General features: G+C 52.5%; 1 protein-coding gene across 7 annotated transcripts in view; it reads left to right on the forward strand.

Moving 5' to 3' along the window:
* SDK1 (sidekick cell adhesion molecule 1) overlaps positions 1-20415 on the forward strand; it is a 1057379-nt gene extending 1036964 nt beyond the window's left edge. For all 7 annotated transcript variants that reach the window (XM_077140486.1, XM_077140483.1, XM_077140481.1 and 4 more), the window contains 3 exons: positions 742-862; positions 4822-4951; positions 18779-20415. In XM_077140486.1, coding sequence (XP_076996601.1) covers positions 742-862; positions 4822-4951; positions 18779-19045 — 518 coding nt within the window. In that variant the 3' untranslated portion in view covers positions 19046-20415. The remainder of the gene's footprint in view (positions 1-741; positions 863-4821; positions 4952-18778) is intronic.
* The last annotated feature ends 713 nt before the right edge of the window (positions 20416-21128 follow it).

Here is a 21128-nt window from a genome sequence, read left to right on the forward strand (position 1 = left end):
GGACGGGGGCATGGACGGGGGGCATGGACGCGGGGCATGGACTGGGGGGCATGGACGGGGGGGCATGGACGGGGGGCATGGACGGGGGGCATGGACGGGGGGCATGGAGGGGGGCATGGACGGGGGGCATGGAGGGGGGGCATGGACGGGGGCATGGAGGGGGGGCATGGAGGGGGGCATGGACGGGGGTATGGAGGGGGGGAAATGGACGGGGGGGCGGTCACACCTGGAACAGCCTTCAAGGGCTTGGCTTTTACACCCAATGAGGTAGTTTGGTTTCTTAGAACTTTATTTTTATTCATATGATCAGCTAATGTATTTAGAATATGTTTCCTGTGCCCTTATAAATTTACTTTTCTTTTAATATTTTGTTATATTTTCATTTTTATATAGTTAAAATATGTGAGTTCCCTTGATTTTAGAAAATTACGTGCATCCTGAGTACCTTTTCATCAAATACCAGTAAAAGACTGGTATTTTTAGTATTATGCAAAATATGGACACAATGTCATCATCCACATTTTGGTATTTATTTTATTTTCTCATTATTTGGTGGAGTATCCCAATGTCTCCAGGGCTCCTCCCGGCTCGGCTGTTGCTGCCTTGCAGGGAGACCAGGCCCGTGTGGTGCCGGGTCCACGGGCAGCAGGCCCAAGGGCTCTGGGTGCTGACCAGCCTGGCTGCGCCGCCACGGAGGGGCCCCAATAAACATGTGCGCTTGCTTCCATGCTCGGGCTTCAGGTAAGAGCATCTCCAACATGGAGGAGTCCATGACGCTGGATAACGGAGGGTTCGCCGCCTTGGAGCTCAACAGCCGCCACCTCAGCGTCAAGAGCACCTTCTCCAAGAAGAACGGGACCAGGTAGGTGCAGCGTCTGCGACCCGAGCCGCCGGGCCGGGCCGGGGCTGGCCGAGGACAGGCTGTACTCCCTCGAGTCGCAGAGCCCCGCTGGGGGTTCCCAAAGCATAACAGAGCTCGCTGCGGGGCAGGGGCCTAAACCCAGTGCCACGTCTAGGCAGGGCAGGGTTTGCAGGTGGGTTAGGGAGAGCACAAGAACATTTCTAGATCCATAAAAAGAGGGCAGGTTCCCAGCTGGGTTGGGAAGTGGAGGGAGTGCTGAGAGCCTGCAGGCTGGATGCCCCATTTTAGGAACCCCCCCTCACATGTTGTCACATCAGGCTGTGGCGCACCTACCTCATTTCTCAGAGCCGCAGGGTGGCCGTGGGGCGGTTGAGGGTCACCAGGTATCCTTGGCCACCGAGCCCACAGATAGGAGCAGACAAGAATGATTTTCCACCGAGGTCTCTTACCTCTTGCCCGTGTCCTGCATTTCAGCCCACAGTAAGGCTCCTGGAGAGAAGTGGGGGGTAACCTTGGTTCACCTTTTGAGGTGTAGAGAGCACTGTCTTCCTGTCTGAGCACTTTGACCGAGAACAGGGGCTTAAGAGGCTGGCAGAAATGAACTGAAGGGCTTTCCCTGGAGAATGGAGAGCAGAAGGAGACTTTCTAGGGCCCACCAGTGCCAGGGAGCACCTCTCCTCTCTGGGCCAGCCTTGGCTTTGATTTATTTTTAATCACAGGGAAATGCAACTTACATGCCATGGAGATAGAGGCAGACTAAAAATGTCCCCCCTTCCCTTCATGGTCTATAAAACTCCCAGTGCCAAGCCATGCCCTCACTGCGTCTTACCCGAGCATGGCAAACCCTTCACATGGTCCTGAGGCCCAGACCTAACTGGGGTCCCTCATTCTTTGGGGAAGAAAAAGCTGTCGAGGGGTCTTGAGCCTGCAGCTCACCACAGCACCACCAGGGCCAGGCCAGGACGCAGGTGCCTCTGCCCCAACCAGTGCCTGCCTTAGGGCAGGAGGTCGAAGCTGCTGCTTGTCACGACATCTGGTCTCATCTTAGTCATTTCATCTGGCCTCCAAGAGGCGCGTTCCTTCTTTTGCACAGCAGAAACCTGGGAAAGCAATCACACGTAACTCTAAGACGAAGAGGGCCTTGTGGCAGAGAGCACTGAGGTTACACCCGTTCTGCTCCTGTGCTGCAAATACCTCTGCTGTCTTCTGAGAAGAGACTCACCCTTGATGTACCTGGTCTAGGAATAGATAGCAGTCCATCTAACGTCCAGCACTCCCTAGAAAAACAGTCACCTGGTGAAGTAGGAGGGTCTCGGCACGCGCAGAGCTTTCCCCAAGTGTGCCCCGTGGCAGGGAAGGCACAGCCGGCGTGGATCGGCAGAGCCAGAGTTGGGGTACTGCTCTGGGGGACAGGACTCGGACGATGGGTACGAGATCACAGGGGGTGGAACTGACACAAGCCCAGACAGACCTTTCTAAAGAAGAGCCCTCAGGCGGTGAAGGGCAGTGTGCCTTTCCTGGGCAGGAAGTGTGCAGGCAGCCTCAGGGGAGCCGTGGCAGGTGCCCACAGGCCGGTAAAAGACCCGGGAGACGAGCTCTCCGAGCGCTGCGCCCTCTCTGAGACCCCAGGTTCTCGTGGACTGGGGGCGCCATGAGTCCTCTGGGGCCGTGAAGGTGGGAAAGGGGTGGGCAGGCAGGGGCCCGTGGGCCCCAGGGCATCTTGCCCTCGAGCCTTTACAAGTGGCAGTCTCTCCCCGTCCTCAGGACAGACCTCTGCCTTGACTCTTGGTCAGCCAGCACGAACAAACGTCGCGGCTTCTGGATGTTCTAACGCAGTCAGAAGTGCTCAGAGGCACTGCTCTACAAAGGCATATTTCCATGAAAATGGGGGCTCCTTTGCTTTGGATTTGTTCTTCCGTCTCAGCTGGCTTCGTTTAAGGTCCTGGCACAGGCAGGAGCAAACTATTCAGGGCCTGCTGAAAGCCAGGGACAAAATAAAATCAAGGCCAGAAGTAAACTTGAGCCCTCCTCAGAGTTTTAAATAAGCCATCCCCTTTTCAGACCTGGCAGTAAGGCCCCAAGCGTGACTCAGGTGTGGGGGGGCATCCAAAAGCTTGTCGCGGGCGCTAAGCGGGCCTGAGGCCTGGGACTGGGCAGGTCCTGTGGGGTGCTGGGTCTCCCAGCTCTGTCCTCGAAGCTTCTCTACAGCACGGGGTTCAGTTCTTCCTCTCAACCGCATGTGTTGTGGCTCTGCTTCCTTAGTGAGAAGTCACCACAGTGCATTAGAATAAAAAGCGTTGCCCAGATGGTTAGGTAATAAATGGAGTCCTTCCTAAAATAAACTACCTTAGATGCGTTACAGAAGACCCTTGGGCCTCCACTAGGCCCTTCCTGCGGGGAAACCGAGGTGTAACGGACACCTGCGGGAGGCAGTGCCTTCCCTTGGGGACCGCGGAGCGCCTCAGCCGTGTGTGTGCCTTTCCTGTGGAGTCTGGTCGCATTCCTGATTTCCTGGCTGCTGGTTCCCCTGCTAGGAGTCCCGGGGTGGGGTTGGGGTATTTTTCCCATGAGATGAAAGGGTGCTCGGTCTGCTGTCCCTCCAGGGCTCAGGGCTCCTCACAGCCTGAAGCTTGTGTGGGAGGGAGGTGGGGGCCCCAGGTCAGTCGGGGAGAGTTCTCGGAGGACAGACTGCCTCAGGCCACTCACTGACGGGGCTTCACGCATATTTAAAATGGGAGGAAAATGTACTAAGTCCTGCCCAATTTAAAAACTGAGCAATTTAGTCCTCAGATTTTCTTCCCAAGTTACAACGTCTCCACCTGAAAATTAGATACTGTTTTGTTTTTACTCAGCTGCAAAATGATGGTGCCCAGGAATTTGGGAACTGAAGAGTGTATCAATTTCCTGGTGCTGCGTAACAAAGCCCCACAAGTTCCCCAGCTCAGAACAGCACGCCTGTGTCATCTCAGGCTCCGGGAGGCCAGGAGTCAGTGTGGCTGAGGGGGGAGCTCTGCTTGGTCCCCCACCCCCCCAGGCCGCACCCAGGGTCTCTGGGCCGGCCCTCCTCTAGAGGCTCAGCCAGGCAAGAGTAAGCCATACCCAAGCTCATTCGGGTGTGGGAAGACTTTATTTCTTGCAGCTGTGTTACGGGAGGGTGTCAGTTTCTTACTGGCTGAGGGCTAGAGGCTGCCCCAGGCCCCAGGAGCGCCCGCAGCTCCCTGCCATGTGGCCCCCTCCGTAGCCCACACCATGGCACTTGCTTCTGCAAGGCTAGCTGGAACAGTCTTATACAATATCACACAATTCTAGAAGTGACACCCCGGCAACTTTTCCACATTCTGCTGTTTAGAAGCAAGTCACAGGTCCTACCCGCAGTCAAGAGGAGGGTGATCCGGGGGGCCTGCACCCCAGCAGCAGCGTCATGACCACCAGTTTAGAACTCCACTCCCAGGAGCACCAGTGCCTCGGCAGCTCCTCCTGCCAGCCCCAGCCCAGCCCTTCTCTGTGCTGCCGCCAGAGAGGGAGACACCCTGACTCCCTCGCATGGATGGGAAATGAGCCAAGCTCCTTAGCTGGGTGAATTGGACTCTTCCTCCATGGCCTGCCCTCACCTTCTATTGAGATTCACAACCCGTAACCCCGCACGCCCGCGCTCCTCCTCCCTCAGCATCCTGCTGGCCCCTGCCTGGGCAGCGCCCGGCTCGCTCACCCTGGCACCTCCTGGGCCCAAGCACAGGGACACCCCCAGGCCCCTGGTAATGTTGGTTGGTTGAGTAACCTGATAGCCAGTGCTTGGGGATTTTTGCCTCAGTTGCCAAAGTCGCACCAAAGACTGGGTTTCCCTTTATTCAGACACGCTAAAGGCCAGCTGGCATCTTAGGAGGCTGCAGAGGGAAAGTGTCTTTTGCCCCAAGCTGCCCAGAATCAGGGTGACGAGCTGCACCCCTCTCCCATCCCAGGTCCCCGCCGCGGCCCAGCCCTGGAGGGCTGCACTACTCGGACGAGGACATTTGCAGCAAGTACAACGGAGCCGTGCTGCCCGAGGGCGGGGCTCTCAAGGAGAAGTCCGCAGACGTGTCCGAATCCGAGGTGGGTACCCGCGGCCTGCTCCTGGCCAGCGCCTGCCCCCCCCCTTAGGCTTGTCATGAGCTTCCTGCTTTCCCAGCTGCCACCTGCCATGTCTCACTGGTCCAGCTTCCGCATTCAAGTAGGCAGAGCCGCTGGTCAGAGGCTGCATTGTACAGATGAGGAGAGGGGAGCAAGAGCCCCCAGGGCCCACTGCACCTCACACATGGCCTTGAGAGCACGGCGCTGTGGCAGACCCATTCCCAAATGCCAAGAGCTGGAGCGAGGAGAGGCCGAGGCGGGCCCTGCTTGGGGAGGCACCTGCAGCCCATGGGTAGGCTGAGCCCTCGCACGCCCTCCACCTTCGGCCCTGTGTTTGCAGAGATTGATTTCATTCAGTCTTGGCCAAGGTGAAATGATCAGTACTAGGCCAGTTCTTAGGGGTGAGGCTACCAAGGCTTGGCAAAGGTCAGCAGCTGGCCAAAGTGGCCCTCTGGTCTGGGTGCCCACTCTCCTTCCTGTTGGCTTTCAGAGATAAATGTAGTGTTTTCTGGAGATTACCATAAAACTTGGTGGTCTGCAGACTCCAGTCAGAGTGGTGGTGGGACAGAGCAGGCAGGGCTGATTGAAATGGGGGAGCCCTTTCTCCACAGATGGAAGTCTCCCTCCTGGCCCCTGGGCATTTGCTTCTCCTCCCATCAGCAACCCCCTCCCCCCCCCCAGTCCTGCCAAAGGACTTTTCTTGCTTCCTGATGCTTCTGTTCCTATACTTTTCCAAGGAATGGGAATGTACACACAGTGACTCCAAGTAAGTTAGCAGGGCCACAGCAAGCTCCAGCCCGAGACCTGTCCCTCTCCTCTGGGCAGTTGAGCCAGGAAACCCACAACCCTGAGCAGCTGTCAGCCCCCCAGCCACTCCCGTAGGACCCATGGGCCCGTGTGACCGGTGCACAGCCCCATGGCACGGGGTGGCCTCTTTGCGTCTGGGTGATCAGCAGCTACCAGTGTCTCGAGTTCAAGGCCCTGAGAGCTGGGAGCAGGCGCAGGGGAGTGGGAGTTCTCCAGTTTCCTTCTTTTTCAAGATCATCCTGGCTAGATTAGGTCCCTTGCATTTCCATCTGCGCATGAGACGGCCTTGGTGCATGCACCCCAGGGAGGTTACCTCTCCCCAATGGTTTCCAGTCTCAGGGACTTTGCATTCATGAGCAAAACCAAGAAGCGGCCGCCGCAGGCACTGTTCCTTCCAGCTCTGAAGGCCTTTATTTTAGATACGCTGAGCCTGGAGGGGCCAAAGCCGTCAAGCGTCTGCTGTCAAACTGTCTTGGCCCACCTCTTGGCTTTCATATTCTAAATCAATATTTAATCTAAAATAAGTCTCACCTTCATTTTGTCCTGAATCCAGCCCTTATTGAGCCCTGAGGCTCAATAAAATGGCTTCTTTTAAATTATGGTTTGTCTATGAGCTCCCAGGGAGCAGGCCCGGCAGGCGGCGCTGGCTGCAGAGCTGCCCTTGCCTCTGTGCGCGGCTTGGGGAGGACGCGGGCTCTGGCCTGTGCCCTCGCCCTGGGCTGGGCGCCCGCTCGAGCAGCACAGCGGACACGTGGAAAGGCACGTTTGTCTAAAATCAGGGGGTTGTCAGGTGGACTCTGGAAGCCGGCCTGCCTGTTAGGTAAGGAAGCAGTCGCCTTGTCCTTGCAGCTGGTGAGCAGCGTGTGTTGGGAAGGACTGTGGCTGCTCTCAGGCGGGGACCCCTGCATCCAGCCAGGGGCCTGGCTTGGGTCAGTCTGCTTGGGAGGCTGGGCCGGCGCCACGGAGGGCGCTGCTGCCTGCGTCTTCCCTCGGCTGCGGGGCTGCCGAGCTGGGTAGGCCTTGAGCACTGAATGCAGTGGGGCACCCAGGGCTCCCCCCCAGGCCAGGGCCACAGAGCCTCCCACCCGCTGCTGCTTCAATTCCCCGCCCCGCCTAGGAGGCCAGACAGCCAGGGCAGAAAACAGGGGCTCAGGCCGCCTAGCAGCAGGCGCTGAAACCGGGGTGCAGCCCAGCTTCTCAGTCTCCAGAGCATGGCCTGGCCACCCTCCCCCAGCCCCCCAGCCCAACTGCTGTTGATGGCCGGTGTCCTAGGAGAGCTGAGATTGGATTCATGAATTTCAAAGTGTTTCCCCTTAAAAACCCTCTCAAAACAGGTTCAGGGGACCATCTGGTCTCCTCCTCTTACATGTGTGGGGTGTTTTGAGATTCTAATTCAGCTCATGTTTGTGGAGGGTTATTACATGTGTCTGGCATGGAGCTGGGTGCATAGATACATATATGCATAAATGTGTATGTGTGCATGCACACGTGTGTAGTGTACACACAGACACATGCCTACACACATGTGTACTCACATGTGTGCATATATATGCACATGTGTGTATATATGTGGGCATGTACACGCACATATTTGCACATGCATACATGCATATGGACACATCTGCTATACCTGCATGCACGTATAGATACATGCATACAGAGAGAGAGAGAGAGAGAAGTGGGGGCACTGGGGAGAAGGAAGGGCGGAGGAAGGAGGGGAGGGGGAGGTGTGTGGAATCTATCCCAAGTCCTGCAGGGGTTGTCAGGAGCCTCAGTGGCTAGGTGAGAAAGCCAAGGCTTAAAGCAAGTCCCGTGGGCGCTTACCAGGATGTCGGCTTGGCTCCAAGTCCCCCCATTTCCCGCTGGCCTGCTTCTCAGGGCTGTTATCGTAGCCCGAGGACACGGGCTGCAGGGGCCTGAAGCAGGCCTGCACCCCTCCCTGGGGCTGGCCCTGGCCCGGCCAAGGGGGCTCCTTTCACACTGCCCTCGCAGGTACTGGCGGTTCCGGACCCACATGCCCGGTGGGCATCTGGTGATCGCCTCACGCACGGGCAGACTGTCACCGATCCCCTCGGGCCTCTTGTAGACACCTTCACCGCAGGGTTCCGGGGAGTCAGGTGGGAATCCGGGACTGGGACTAGGTCCTGGGGATGGATAAGGGGCCAGAGCCTTGGCTCTATCACCTTGCTGCGTCCTGACCCAGAGCTTGTGAGTCTGGGAGAGGCCCAGGCACTAAATATTCACACGACCCCTACCCGAATGCAGCGCCAGCTCAGAGGGCCAAGTGCAGTTCAAACCACTTTTAACATCAGCTTCATTGAGAAATGTACAATTTCACAGACCGTACAGCTCACCCACTTGAAATGTGCGGTTCAGTGGTATTTTCGTATACTCACAGGGCCATGCACCCACCACCATAATCAAGTTTAAACATCTACGTCACCCCAAAAGAAGCTCTCACACCATTGCAGCCACTCCCTGCTCCCCTGAGCCCCCTCCCCAGCCCCTGGCAACTACTGCTCCCCCCTCTCCTTTGTAGATTCGCCTCTCCTGGATGTCTCACGTAATGGAATCAGATAGTATGTGGGTTTCTGTGTCTCTCTTCTTTCGCACAGCGTAATGTATCAGTGTCCATCCACGTAGCACATGCCAGGACTTTGGTCCTTCTTAGGGCTCCTCGCTGGGGCTCGTGGCAACTTTATATCTAACATTAGGAGAAACTGCCAAATTCTTTTCCAGGACAGTTGCACCATTTTGCATTCCCACCAGCAGTGTAGAAGGGTTCCAGTGTCTCCACATCACTCGTTATGGTCTGTCTCCTTCCCCATTTCCAGGTGCCTAATAACTAACGATGCTGAACATCTTCCCTGTGCCTATTGACCATTTGCATCTTTTCCTTAAAGAGATATCTATTCAGCTCTTTTTCCTGTTTTTTTTTTTTAATTTAGGTTATTTGTCTTTCCATTATTGAATTCTAATACATCTTTCTATATTCTAGATATAAGCCCCTTATCAGATATATAACTTCCAAAAGTTGTCTATTTTCTTGAGGGTATCATTTGTAATACAAAGGCTGTAAATTTGGTATAGTCCAATTTATCTGTTTTTCCTTTTGTCATTTGTGCTTTTGATGTCGTATCTCCTGAGAAAATGTTGCTTATTCAAGAACACAAAGATTTACTCCCATGTTTTCTTCTAAGAGTTTTAGAGCTCAGCTCTCACACTTAGGTCTATGAAATCTTGATATCAGTTTTTGTGTCTGGTGTCAGTTAAAAGTCCAACTTCTCTTTTTACATACGTACCATGGCACCATTTGTTGAAAAGATTATTCTTTCCCCCATTTTAATTGCCTTGTCACCATCCTTATCAAAATTCAATTAACAAAACAAAATTAATGGCTTATTTTGGGCCCTCAATTCTATTCTATTGGTCTCTATCTAGCCTTATGCCAATACCACACTGTCCTGATTACTCTATCTTTGTATAATTAGGTTTTCTATTGGGAAGTGTGAGTTCTCCAATTTTCTTCTTCTTTTTCAAGGATTTTTGTATTTATATTATATTCATAATGGATATTGGTCTTTAGTTTCCTTTTCTCATGATACCTTTGTCAGGGTTTGGTATCAAGGCACTGCTGGAGTCATAGAATGAGTTGGGAGTTATTCCTTCCATTTTTTTGTAGCATTTATAAAGGATTGGTGTTGATTATTCTTTAAGTGTGTGATCTAATTTACTAGTGAAGCTATCTGGTCCTTGGCTTTTCTTTACTGGAAGTTCGCTCATTACTAATTCAGTCTCTTTACTTGCCATAGGTATATTTAGATTTTCTCTTTCTTCTGGGATCAGTTTTGACAATTGTGTGGTCCCAGGAACTCGTCCGTTTCATCTGAATTATCTTATTTATTGAGCTACAGTTTCTTATAGTATTCCCTTATAATCTTTTTTATTTCTATTGCATCAGTAATGATATTCCCTAATTCATTTCTGATTTTCATAATTTGAGTCTTCTCTTTTTTTTTTTCTTGGTCAGTCTAGCTAAAGGTTTGTTAATTTTGTCGATCTTTGCAAAAAAGCAACTTTTTATTATGTTTATTTCCCCTCTACTTCACTTATTTCTACTTGAATTTTTATTAGTTTCTATTTTCTGGTATCTTTGGACTAGAATTTGCTCTCCTTTTTTACTTTCTTAAGTTAGAAGTTTAGGCTATTGATTTGGTACCTTAGTTCTTTTTAAATATAAGCATTTATAGTTATAAATTTCCCTCTGAGCTCTGCATTAACTGCATCCCACAAGTTTTAGTATGTTGTATTTTGTTTTCACTCATCTCCAAGTATTTTCTAATTTCCTTTGTGATTTCTTCTTTGGCACACTGAGTATTTAGGAGTATGTTTCCAATTTCCTCATTTTTGTGGCATTCCCAAATTTCCTCTGTCATTGATTTCTAATTTTATTCCATTATGGTCAGAGAACATACTTCGTGTGTCGTCAATCCTCTTAAATTTAATAAAATGTGTTGTATGGCCGGCATGTGCCCTTTCCTGGACGATGTTCCGTATGAACTTGAGAAGAATGTGTAACTCACCTTGGCTGTATCTTGTGTTCTGTGCACGTCTATTGGATCTAGCTGTTGTCTGAGTCTTCTACATTTTGTTTCATCATTGTGGTATTGAGGTGTCCAGCTATTATCATTTAAAGTCTTTTTCTCCCTTCACTCCTGCAGGTTTAATTTCATGTTTTTTTTTTTCAGGCTCTGTTGTTAGGCTAACATATGCTCGTAGTTACTATAATTGCTATCGTTGTTTCTGAATGATTTGACCTTTTTATCATTATAACATGTCCTTCTTTGTCTCTAGTAACAATTTTTGTCTTAAAATCTGCTTTGTCTGCCATTGGTATAGCAACTTCAGTTTTCTTTTAGTTACTGTTTTCATGGTATATCATTTCCATCCTCTTACTATAAATATATTTGTGTCTTCAGCTCCAAAGTGTGACTGTTGTAGATAGCATATAGCTGGACTGTGGTATTTTAAATTCATTCTGCCAACCTCTGCCCTTTGATGATGGTGTTTAAAATATCCACACTTAATATAATTATGGATAAGGTTGGATTTTCCTCTGCCCTTTTGATATTTATTCTCTGTGTTTCATATCTTGATTCCCTTATTTTTATACTACTGATTTCTTCTCTGTAAAATAGATATTTTGCAGTGTACTTTTAATTTTTTTCTTTTATTGCCTATCAAGTTATTTTAATTAGCAGTTGCTCTAAGGCTTACATTATATATCTTAACCTATCAATACCCACTTCAAATTTATGCTAATTTAAATCCAGACACAATAGAAATTTATTTCCTATATAACTCTATTCCCTCCTGCCCTTTCTTACACATATCATATCTATATATCTATTACGAACCCAACAATACATTGTTATAATTATTACTTATATAATTGTATGTCTTTTAAAGAACTTGAGAGAATGAGGTAGAGGAAGTATATATTTATAGAGTCTGCCACCTTAACCTTTCTATTTACCATTTCTGGCTCTCCCCATCTCTTCCTGTGGTTTCAAACCACACCTGACATCATCTCTTTACTCCCACACAACTTTGTTCCCGTTGCCTTCTTTGAGTGGTTATTGTTAGATATATTACATTTCTGTTTATTATAGACCCAACAATACCATTATATACACACTGTTTTATACTTTTGCTTTTTTGAAGTCAGATAAGAGAAGGAAGCAGAAAATATGCAATTATACTATCTTTTGTAATTATATAACTACTTTTGTGGGTGCTCCTTTAAAATGTAGGTTGAATTATTCTCTGATGTTACTTGCTTTCAGCTTGATGGCCTTTCTTTATTACGTCTTGTAAGGCAGGTCTCCTAGCAGCAGTTTTTTCCCTTCAGTTTTTGTTTATCTGAGACTGTCTTTTATTTCACCTTCATTTTTTAAAGTAGTTTTGCTGGACTACTGGATTCTTGGATGATAGTTTTCTTTCCTTACTTTGGCCATGTCACCCCACTGCTTCTGTCCTCCATTATTTTCTGACTAGAAGCCAACTGGTAATATTATTGGAATTGCCTTGTATGTGGTGTCATCTTTTTCTTGCTGCTTTCAAGACTTCCTTTTTGTTTTGTCTTTCTCAGTTTTGACTATAATGTGCCAGGGTGCAGATCTCTTTGCATTTCTCCTAAGTGACGTTTGTTGAGCTTTTCTGGATGTGTAGATTCTCAGGCCTCTCAGAAAATTTGGGCAGTTTTAAGTCACCATTGCTTCCATTTTTTTGCTTCTATCTCTTCTCCTCTGAGACTCCTGTTATACATATGTTGGGTCACTGAGTGCTGCCTCACATTTCTCAGAGCTTCTGTTCAGTTTCCTTCATTTCTTTCTGTTTGTACTTCAGATTGCATAATCTCTATCAACCTCTCTTCAAGTTCACTGCTCCTTTCTTCTGCCAGCTCACGCCTGCTCTGCAGCCCCTCTAGGGAGTTTTTCATTTGGTTATTGTATGTGGGAACTGCAGAACTTCCAACTGATATTTTTATAGAGTTTATATCTCTTCACTGATATCCTATACATGGTGCAACATTGTCATCATAGTTACCTTAATTCATTAAACATGGTTTTCTTTCGTTCTTTGAACCTAATTCTAATAGCGGTTTTTGAAGTCTTTGTCTGCTTAGCCCAATATTTGCCACCACCACCCCCACACACCCCTGGCAAAGGCTGCCTGTTTTTTTTCCTGTGTATGGATCACACTTTCTTGGGTTTTTTGTTTGATTGTTTGTTACACGTCTCATACTTTTTTTTTTAGTTTCAAAGAGGTCATTTTAAATAATATGTTGTGGCAGTTCTGGCTTGTTGTTGTTTGCTTATTTGCCTGTTTCTTTGTTGAGTACTTTGGCTGGACTAGTTCAGTGAAGTCTCTCCCTGCAATATGTAGCCTCTGGTGCCATGTCTAAGCGGGAGGAGCTTGGGTATGTGTACCCCATGACCGCAGGGGATGGCTGTGACTTTATCCCATCTGCCTTTGATGGTCCCTTTTCCTCATCTCCCCACTCAGCTTCTGACGGTGTGCCTCTGTTGGTTCACACCCAGCTGTTAGCCTGCACTACTTGCTGGCCCTCATGTTTTTGATGATTGCTCTGTGGTCTGACCCCAGTGAAGCCCAGCCCTTCTGCACAGCGGGGATGTCGTCTGTCTCTGAGGCTTCCTCTGACTCCCACAGTGATCTTCGGCTCTGTCTCCTTTCTGTGGGTCTCTGCTAAGTTTCTGGCTGGTCCGTTGCCTGACTTGTTGCTATCGTGGAGCTCCAGCTCCTCTTAACTTCTCACCCCCAGTAACTCCATTGTTTTCATAATGCACATGAGTATACACCTCCCCCTCAAAAATTAAAGTTAAAAAAAAGCCTGTCCCCTTAGCCAGAGCTGCAGAGCTCTTTGTTCCTGGAACCCTCTTGCTCTGGGCAGACTCCTTCAGCCACTGCACAGAGCTGGGGGTAAGGGCAGCAGCCTCTCCTCCTGCAGTGACACACTTGACACACCTGCTGTACACACGGGTCATGGGTGGAGGTGTATCCCCTGGTCATCTGAGTTTATCCCTGGGTGTACAACTTCTTTCCTGTAAGTGAGCCAGGATGGGGTAAAGGGGACCAGTGTTCTTGGCATGCACACCTGGCATAGACTTCCACCTGTGAATGGAGGCCGGGGGGAGGGAAAGCAGCCCTAGCTCTCTTGGCCATACCTTCCTGGAATGAAGCTTCTGCAACATGGACAGTGGGTGAGGGTGGAAGAGAGATGCCGGCAGACTTCTTCTCACAGGTTAAACCCTTGTCCCAGACTGGGACTGGCAGGAAAGGGAGCCCTGTCTCTTTGGCCATACCTGGCAAGAACAGAGATTCTGCCACTCTGAGCAGGGGTGCCTGGGGAGTGGGAGTAGGTAAAGGGTTAAATGGCACAGGCTCCGGCTCTTCTCACTGAGCTTTAGCAGCTTTTCTGAAATAAATGTTTCACCATTTGCTATATGCCCTGAGGACTATTTCCAGAGACTTTAAATAACTTTTAAACTCACTTTTACCAGGAAGACCACTGTTCTACTGAGAGAGGGTCCCCTGAGCTCCTGCACCACCTTTCTGAAAGTACCTTTTGCATCATGATTCATGATTGATGATTCTGGCATTCAGAGGGGACCAGTATGAAATGTGGGTTACCTTCTGACATTTGTTTTCCTAATGTCGCATTGACTTCTGGCTGCTCTCTTAGCCCCAAATTCACAGAAACAGAATCAAGTCACTGAACCATATAGATAAGGCCCTGGGAGAGAAAAGCAGTGGTCACAGGGGCAGAAACCCAGGGTTGCTCAGCAAATGAACAAAACCAAAAGCTGTAGAGCTCATTTTGTGCTAGGGCTGTCCAATAAACGATTTGGGTTTAGATCGAGGTTTAAAATGTTTATCCTCCCTACTGGAGGCAGCTTATAAATTTAAATACACTGTAAACCGAGAAGTAGAGAGATGAAAAAGTAAGTTACGTTCCTCGAGCTGGGTTCAAGTTCATGGCTAGACATGTATGGGTGCAGAAGTGAGAAATGCTGAGGCCAACAACCTGGGCTGGTTTCTGGCCCTCCCCGCCCACCCCCTCCCCCTGCCCCCTCCCCACCCATCCCCTCCCCCTGCCCCCCCTGCCCCCTCCCCACTCACCCCCTCCTCCAGGGCCCTGGGGAGGAGGGAGTCAGAAGCCATGCTATGTCTATGGCTAGAAGAGCTCTTTTGAGAAGCTAATATTTCACTAAGAAAATAGTGATGCCGTCCTTTCCTCTGCAGGGAAGTTTTAATCATTTTCAGGAAAATTGCTAAAGTGACGATTCTGAGAACTGGCTCCCGGGCGCGTGGGAGGCTGCCCAGCCAGGCTCCTGTGCTGTGCTCTGTGCGGCACGTGGCGCCTGCTGGGACTCTTCCCGGCTCTGTTAGGAATAAGAGCTTTGGCCGCTGCCTCATCACACAACTGTTTATGCATCACATCAGCACTTCCTTTCAAATCACGCTTTAAAAGTTGTTTTTGAAAGTCAAAAGAACAGTTTCAAAATCCCTCCTGTTCCCACCAACTTAGACCAGCCCCTCATTCCGAATTAACCCCTAATAACGTCGGAGTCACACTCTTTCCGGTGCAATACCCACCCTGGGGAGACGAGCAGACAGCGGCCTACCGGGCATCTGGGCATCTTTACGGGCTCTCGGAGGCGGCCCAGTGCCTCCTGCGACCGCCCACCGCCCTTCTGCGGTTTCCTGCGAGACCCTCACCTAGCGCTACTTCACCCTCGCAGGAAACTTAAAACAACAGCGACAAAGGATCCTGCAGCATTTCCTTTTCCTCAATAATTCTAACTCTCCAAAATACATCCACATTAAAAAATAATGTCAGCTAAATAGAAACCAGCGGGCAGCAGGGAGAGGAAGGGAGGTGGCGCGAGGAGGGCTCTGCCGGCAGCCGTGTGTGCTGGGAGCCGGTCGGGTCTCACTTCTCCTTCCCAGACAAACCAAGAAGCCGAGGGGCCCCTCGTGGCCTCTCGCCTCGGCTTCTTGCCGCTGATGGTCTTATTCTCTTCCATGGGCTTTCGGACCCCTCGGCGAGATCTGCGGCTCACGGCCTCCCCCTGGTTCCCCAGGCAGAGAACTCTCCCCTCCCCTCCTGCCGCAGTGTGGACACGCGTGGGGGGACAGACCAAGGGGCGCAGCTCAGGTGACACACTTCCTGTCTCCCAAGGGGTGAATGGGCCCGGCCTCTGGCGGGGAGGCAGGGGAGGGTCGCGGCCAGTGAGTCGTAGTCCCGTGCTAACACCAGGCTACAGTCACCCCACTTTGCACCTTCCGCAAGGACCCCTCCTTAGCACCCACACCGGGCACGGATGCTCTAGGGCTTTGAGCCTCTGGTTGAGGAAGTGCGCAGTGATGGATGGCCTCTAGGAAGTTCTGATGAATGCTGTATTTTAGGGATCCCATAAACATACGCCTGTGTTCCTATTCTCCAAGTGGTGCTGGGCGACTCCTACAGGAACTCAGCGGTCCCTCTCAGAATGCCCCTGTGAACCCACATCTCCACGGCCGAAACAGACCCAGAAGGAGGGCGCCCGGCCAGGGTACAAAGAGTGTAGGGAAATGCAGGAAGGGGCCACCAGCTGGGCTCTGGGTGTCGATGGTGGGTCCCCACTGAATTCCCTGGTCTCTCTGCCTCTCATGGGACCCTCTGTGACACCCACCCATAAAGCAGTGTTTCTCTACTTCCATGAGACTGGGGTGAGGGGCCTGCCTGGTACTGGGAAAGCTTTTTCCTGCTGCCTTTGGTTGGGAAGCCGGCGTTCCCGGCTAGCCTGACCCTGAGAAGGCCCCAGCTTCCGTGGGCCTCGTCTTCCTTCACCTGGATCCAGCCTGCTTCCCACGGGCATCGTCACAGTTTTCCACCCGGGTTTCCCTCGTGGGAGGGGAATGAGTGGGGGCGGGGGGTGCTCTGCACATCTGAGGGAGAGACTCAAGTCATACTTGATCTTCAGACACTAAGGAGCCCCACCCTGAGTCTGAAACCTGGAACTGAATTGTTGTCATCTGTTTCTGAGTTTTCTGGGAATTTCCCATGAGAAAGTGGTGACTTCAGTGTATTTCAACATGTGTTCTTTTCCCCTAAGCTTTAGGAAATTTAGAACCAAACTCAGCATTTGAGGAGTGGCAGCCCCAATCCAGGGGCTGAGAACATAGATCCCTCCAGCTTCTTTCGGATGGTCTTTGTGCTTTTCTCCCTGCTTCGTTGACACTGAGCTTTACCTTGTAAGCCAACTCAAGCCTTTAATAATAAATCTTAAACACAGCCTCCAATGCAGGCCTGGGATCTTGAGTCTGAAGCCCAAGAGGCCAGGCATATGGAAGAAGTCAACGTTTTCCAGGTTTTGCAGCACATCACATGTTATGTAACATCTCCAGCGGTGGCAGGGCAGTGCCTCAGCCTCAAACACTTTAATATTTCTGCAGCAAAACATGAGAATATTCACTCTAAGAGGGCCAGCAGAGCCTGTGAATAGCCTCCCATAAGTTCTCATCAGGAGAAGCTGCCAAATGAGTCAGGGCAGGTTTGGCCACCAAATGAGTTACCAAAAAAAGTTTTGATTTTCAGAGCATTTGTGATTTTGGAATTACAAATAGGGGGTCGTGAGCCTGCTCGGTGACTGCACAGGAGCCTGGAGGGAGTAACCCACTCTCTGCGGGGGCTGCAGGCCCAGGGTTCGGGGTCTCAGGCTGGGACAGACCCCGAGCCCCTGCTCTGCCCCCGCTCCCGGCCCCGTGGCTGACCTCTCTGAGCCTCATGTCTTCATCCACACTAGGGGAGTAATAACACCCGCGGCTTAGGGGCATTGTGCAAATCACAGCAGCCACGCAAGCAGGCTAACCTGGTAGGGGCGAGTGGTTAAATAGCAGCTGTCCTCTGGGTGACTCCCTGAGAAGCCCTGTGCCCCTGGCATCTTGCAGAGTATCAGAAGACTTTTTTTTTTTAAGCTCTGCATTCATTTGAGCTGTGACTAAGTGAAAAAAGAGGACCCACAGATGTATTCAGCCACTGACAGTCTATTGTGTCATCAGAAAAAAACAGTTTACATGTAATGTTCTGTAAAGTCCCACATCTGGGATTCATTGCTGCCTTCTCATAAATATTCCAGTTAGATCCAGATTTCCCATCTGTGTCCACCAAGCCCCCAGGGCTGTGCCCCGGCCCTCATCCGGGAAGGATTTCTGCCCAGCATCAGCGCCGTGGGCCTCCCCACGAGTGGGCTTGTTGCCTGCCTCCGGCCCCAGGGCCCTTTCATTCCCATGAGCATCTGCACGTGCACAGACGCCACGTGAGAGCAGGGACACGGGCACCGTGCACAGCCTCGGCCCCCACCCAACCCCTGCGAACTCCCGGCCGTCCCAGGACCTCCCGCTGGCCAGAGCCAGAGTCCCTAGGGGCTCCTGACCTCTGCACATTCCTGGGCCCGACCCCAGACCCCCAATCAGGTGGCTGGAGCCGCAGCCCTGGAATCTGGGCTTTTTCAGAGCTCCCTGGGGAGTCTCAGGCAGCATTTTAGGGTGCTGGTGACTTTATACTGAGGGAGAAAAGGCTGCCGGTGGAGGGGCCTTCACCTGGTGGGATGGGTGCTCTCCCTGCCAGACCACCAGCCCCACGTGGCGGGAGTGCCCAGGGGTCCCAGCAGGTCCCTGCTGTCCCAGCAGACCCCTGGGGCCTTGAGGGCTTCCCCAGCCCCGGCCTGCACCCCTTGAACTCGAGGGCAGCTCCCCCATGTTCATGGCCTGGTTGGGGCATCTCTGGGGTCTCATGGGCCTCTGTTAGAGCTGCCCCTGGGGCAGCCAGGACCCTGCTTTGTGTTCTGTCGGGGATGCACCCCTGTGGGGCCCCCACAGCCAGGTGGGCACCCCCCCCCCCACGCTGGCAAGGCCTCCCTGAGTCAGGTCAGGCATGGGGCAGCTGGGGCTCAGGAAGCCCCTGGGACACCCAGGCTAGAGGCAGGAGGCCCCCCACCTCCACCAGAGAGCCCCACCAGGCTTCCTCCCTCCCCAGCCCTTGTTGACTGGGGGTCACTGGGGGACCACCCAGCGGAATTCTGGTTTAAGGAAATGAACCTAGAAAATGAGTGGACTAACTGTTCTCAAAGGAAGCTGCTGATTGATTTTATAAGAAGGAAAGAGCCTCTAGGAGCACCCTGGGAAACCGAGGGGCACCCTGCTCAGCCCTTCGCCAGCTTGGTGCGAGCGCGAGTCTCGGGGTGCCGGGGTCCAGGGCGCACCCGGATCAGAGACGAGTCTGTCCACGCCCCCAAGAGGACTGCTGTGGCTGGGACAGCAGACGGCAGGGTGGGAGGGGGCCCGGGGAGGGGTCCCCTTGTCAGCGGCCCCGCGGCCTGGGGTACACCTGTGTCCCGGACGGGCCCTGCTCACACAGCTCCCCCCCCCCCGCAGGCCACCGGGTCCGAGGACGAGGACGAGCTGCCCACGCGCTCCTTCGTCAACCACTACCTGAGCGACCCCCCGTACTGCAGCTCGTGGAAGCGCCGGCCCCGGGGCGCGCCGGTGCCCGGGCCCTGCAGGTACGAGGAGCGCGTGGCTGGCGCGGGGCCCGGCTGCCGGACCGTGGTCACCACGCAGAGCTCGGGCGGCGGCTTCGCCCCCCCAGGCCCCCAGCCTAGCACCCGGACTCCACTCACCGGCTTCTCCTCCTTCGTGTGACCCCGGCGGCTGGCGGCGGACTGTGGGTGCCCCTCTGCAGGGGACAGTGGCCCACAGCGTGGACATGGCTAATTCGGTTTTTTTGTTGTTTGTTTAAGACAATCAACTCCAATAACTGAGCTGAAGTTTCTGTTTCAGAAGAAAAACAATCCTGATAAGTGATGATTTAACCACTTGTGAATAATAGATTTCCATTTGAGAGGTTTTTTTTTAACGGCTTTTTGTAACATCGCTGCAGGAGGCGGATTTCTTTAGTTTTCTTTTCTTTTTAAGAGAAGGCGTGTTTCACTGGGGCAGCAGCTGGGCAGCTCGGAGACTCGGGGCGCTGTCTGTCCCCCGCCCCTGGGGCTCGCCTGTCTTCAAGACCAGCTGGGAAGGCTGGAAGGGTGGGAAGAGGGGACCGGGCTCTGGGCCACCTGGGAGTCGCCTCCTGGCCAGCCCCTTCCCCTTTCTACCTCCTCTTTCGGAGAACCAGCTCACCTTCCCCTCCGTCCTCCCGCGTCCTCTGGCTCGTAGCACCCTCGGGGCTTTGCAGAGCCGGCGTTTCCCCTGGGCTCAGTGCTTTCCGGACCAACTTCGTCTGCTTCCCGATGTCCTACTCAGCAGCTGTGAGGAGGGACATCAGCTTTCAGGATCCAGGCAATGGGGCAGGTGGTTCTACGGGGTCTCATTTGTCTGTCCCCGCTAGAACGCAGCTGTTGCATTCCCTGTCACTCCGGTGGGGAGACATCCAGGGCTGCGTTTCTCTTTAACCTGGTAGTAGGGGGCAGGAGGTGCCCCAAGGCTGGCTGCCACCACGATGGCCCTGCGCCAGCTGGTTTCTCCACGGGCCCCACAGCAACTGCAATGCCGCTAAACGAAGGGGAAAGAGATGGCGTTCCCGGGATTGCTTGTTATGTAAGAAGTATGCATTGTTAACTAGAGTATTTTTTAAATCTTTTTATCTTTTCTTAAAATACTGTCACATGAGATGAATGAGTCTTTGCTGTCTCCAGGTGCCTTTTTATTAATCATTCAGCTTTGTACGCTGGGAAAAGACGGAGCCACAGTGTCTCCAAATAAAACAAAGCCGCTCTGACATCCTGATCATGAGTCGCCTCGAGCCCACGGCAGGCTCTCCTGGGCCGGCCCTCCCCCGGCAAGGCCGCCACCTCCTCTCTCACTCCTGCCCGCTGCCCACTGCTTCCCGGCGGCCAGTGCTGTCCTTTGCCCACTCACCTGACACCAGTTTTTAGCCTTAACGGGTTTTCTAGAAAACTTTCGTTTTGCTTATTCTTTTTGTAGCTTTGCTGAATGAAAATATCATGAACTACTTTGAAAAAATTGAGAGTCCAGCCCTTAGTGCTGTGACTCCAGCCCATCGAGTTATTTTTGCATCTGAGCTGTTTGAGTTGCAGGGGCCCATCTCCAGCCCCAGGCCCGCTCCAGGGCAGGCCGGAGTGTGGCTGGGCCCTGCCAGGCTGTGGACCCACATCCCGGGCAGCAAGTTGCTGCCACCGTCACAACCTGGGGCCAGGGGAACAGGGCACTGTGGTGCCAATCGGTCCCCCTGAGTCCCCTGCCTGCGCCCTGAGGATTTGTGGGCTCTGTCCCCGCCGCGGAGCAGGGCACGTGGAGCTGCCTCCGTCCTCCTCCTGCAGAGCTGCGGGTGAAGCCCGGGGAGAGCAAGGAGGCAAGGAGGCCTCGAGCCAAGTGGGAGTCCCCGCGGCTTTTCCGCCTGGAGGAGGTGTGAAAAGTTTCCTTTCTGTCTCTCCCTCCCTCCCTTCATTTCCCTCCTCCCTCTCTTTGTCCTTTGCTCCCGCACTTCCTCCTTTCCTCCCTCCCTCCCTCCCCCCCTTCTCCCAGCCGAGGTGGCAGCGACCTAAACCAGACATCCTGCACGCTCTGTCCAAAGCCACCGATTGGATTGCGGGAGAACCACGGCCCCGTGCGCTGGAAGGACCTGCTTCCGGGGGTGGGGGGTGGGGTGCAGCCGCGCTCGTCTCCTTCCTCTCGGGCCCGAGGTGGCAGAGTGGACAGGGACGGCCGTGTCACCAACCGCATTTCTTGGAAGGCAAACAACAGCCGAGGACACGCACGGACC

Source organism: Tamandua tetradactyla, chromosome 23, assembly GCF_023851605.1.
Source record: "Tamandua tetradactyla isolate mTamTet1 chromosome 23, mTamTet1.pri, whole genome shotgun sequence".
Classification (NCBI taxonomy): domain Eukaryota; kingdom Metazoa; phylum Chordata; class Mammalia; order Pilosa; family Myrmecophagidae; genus Tamandua; species Tamandua tetradactyla.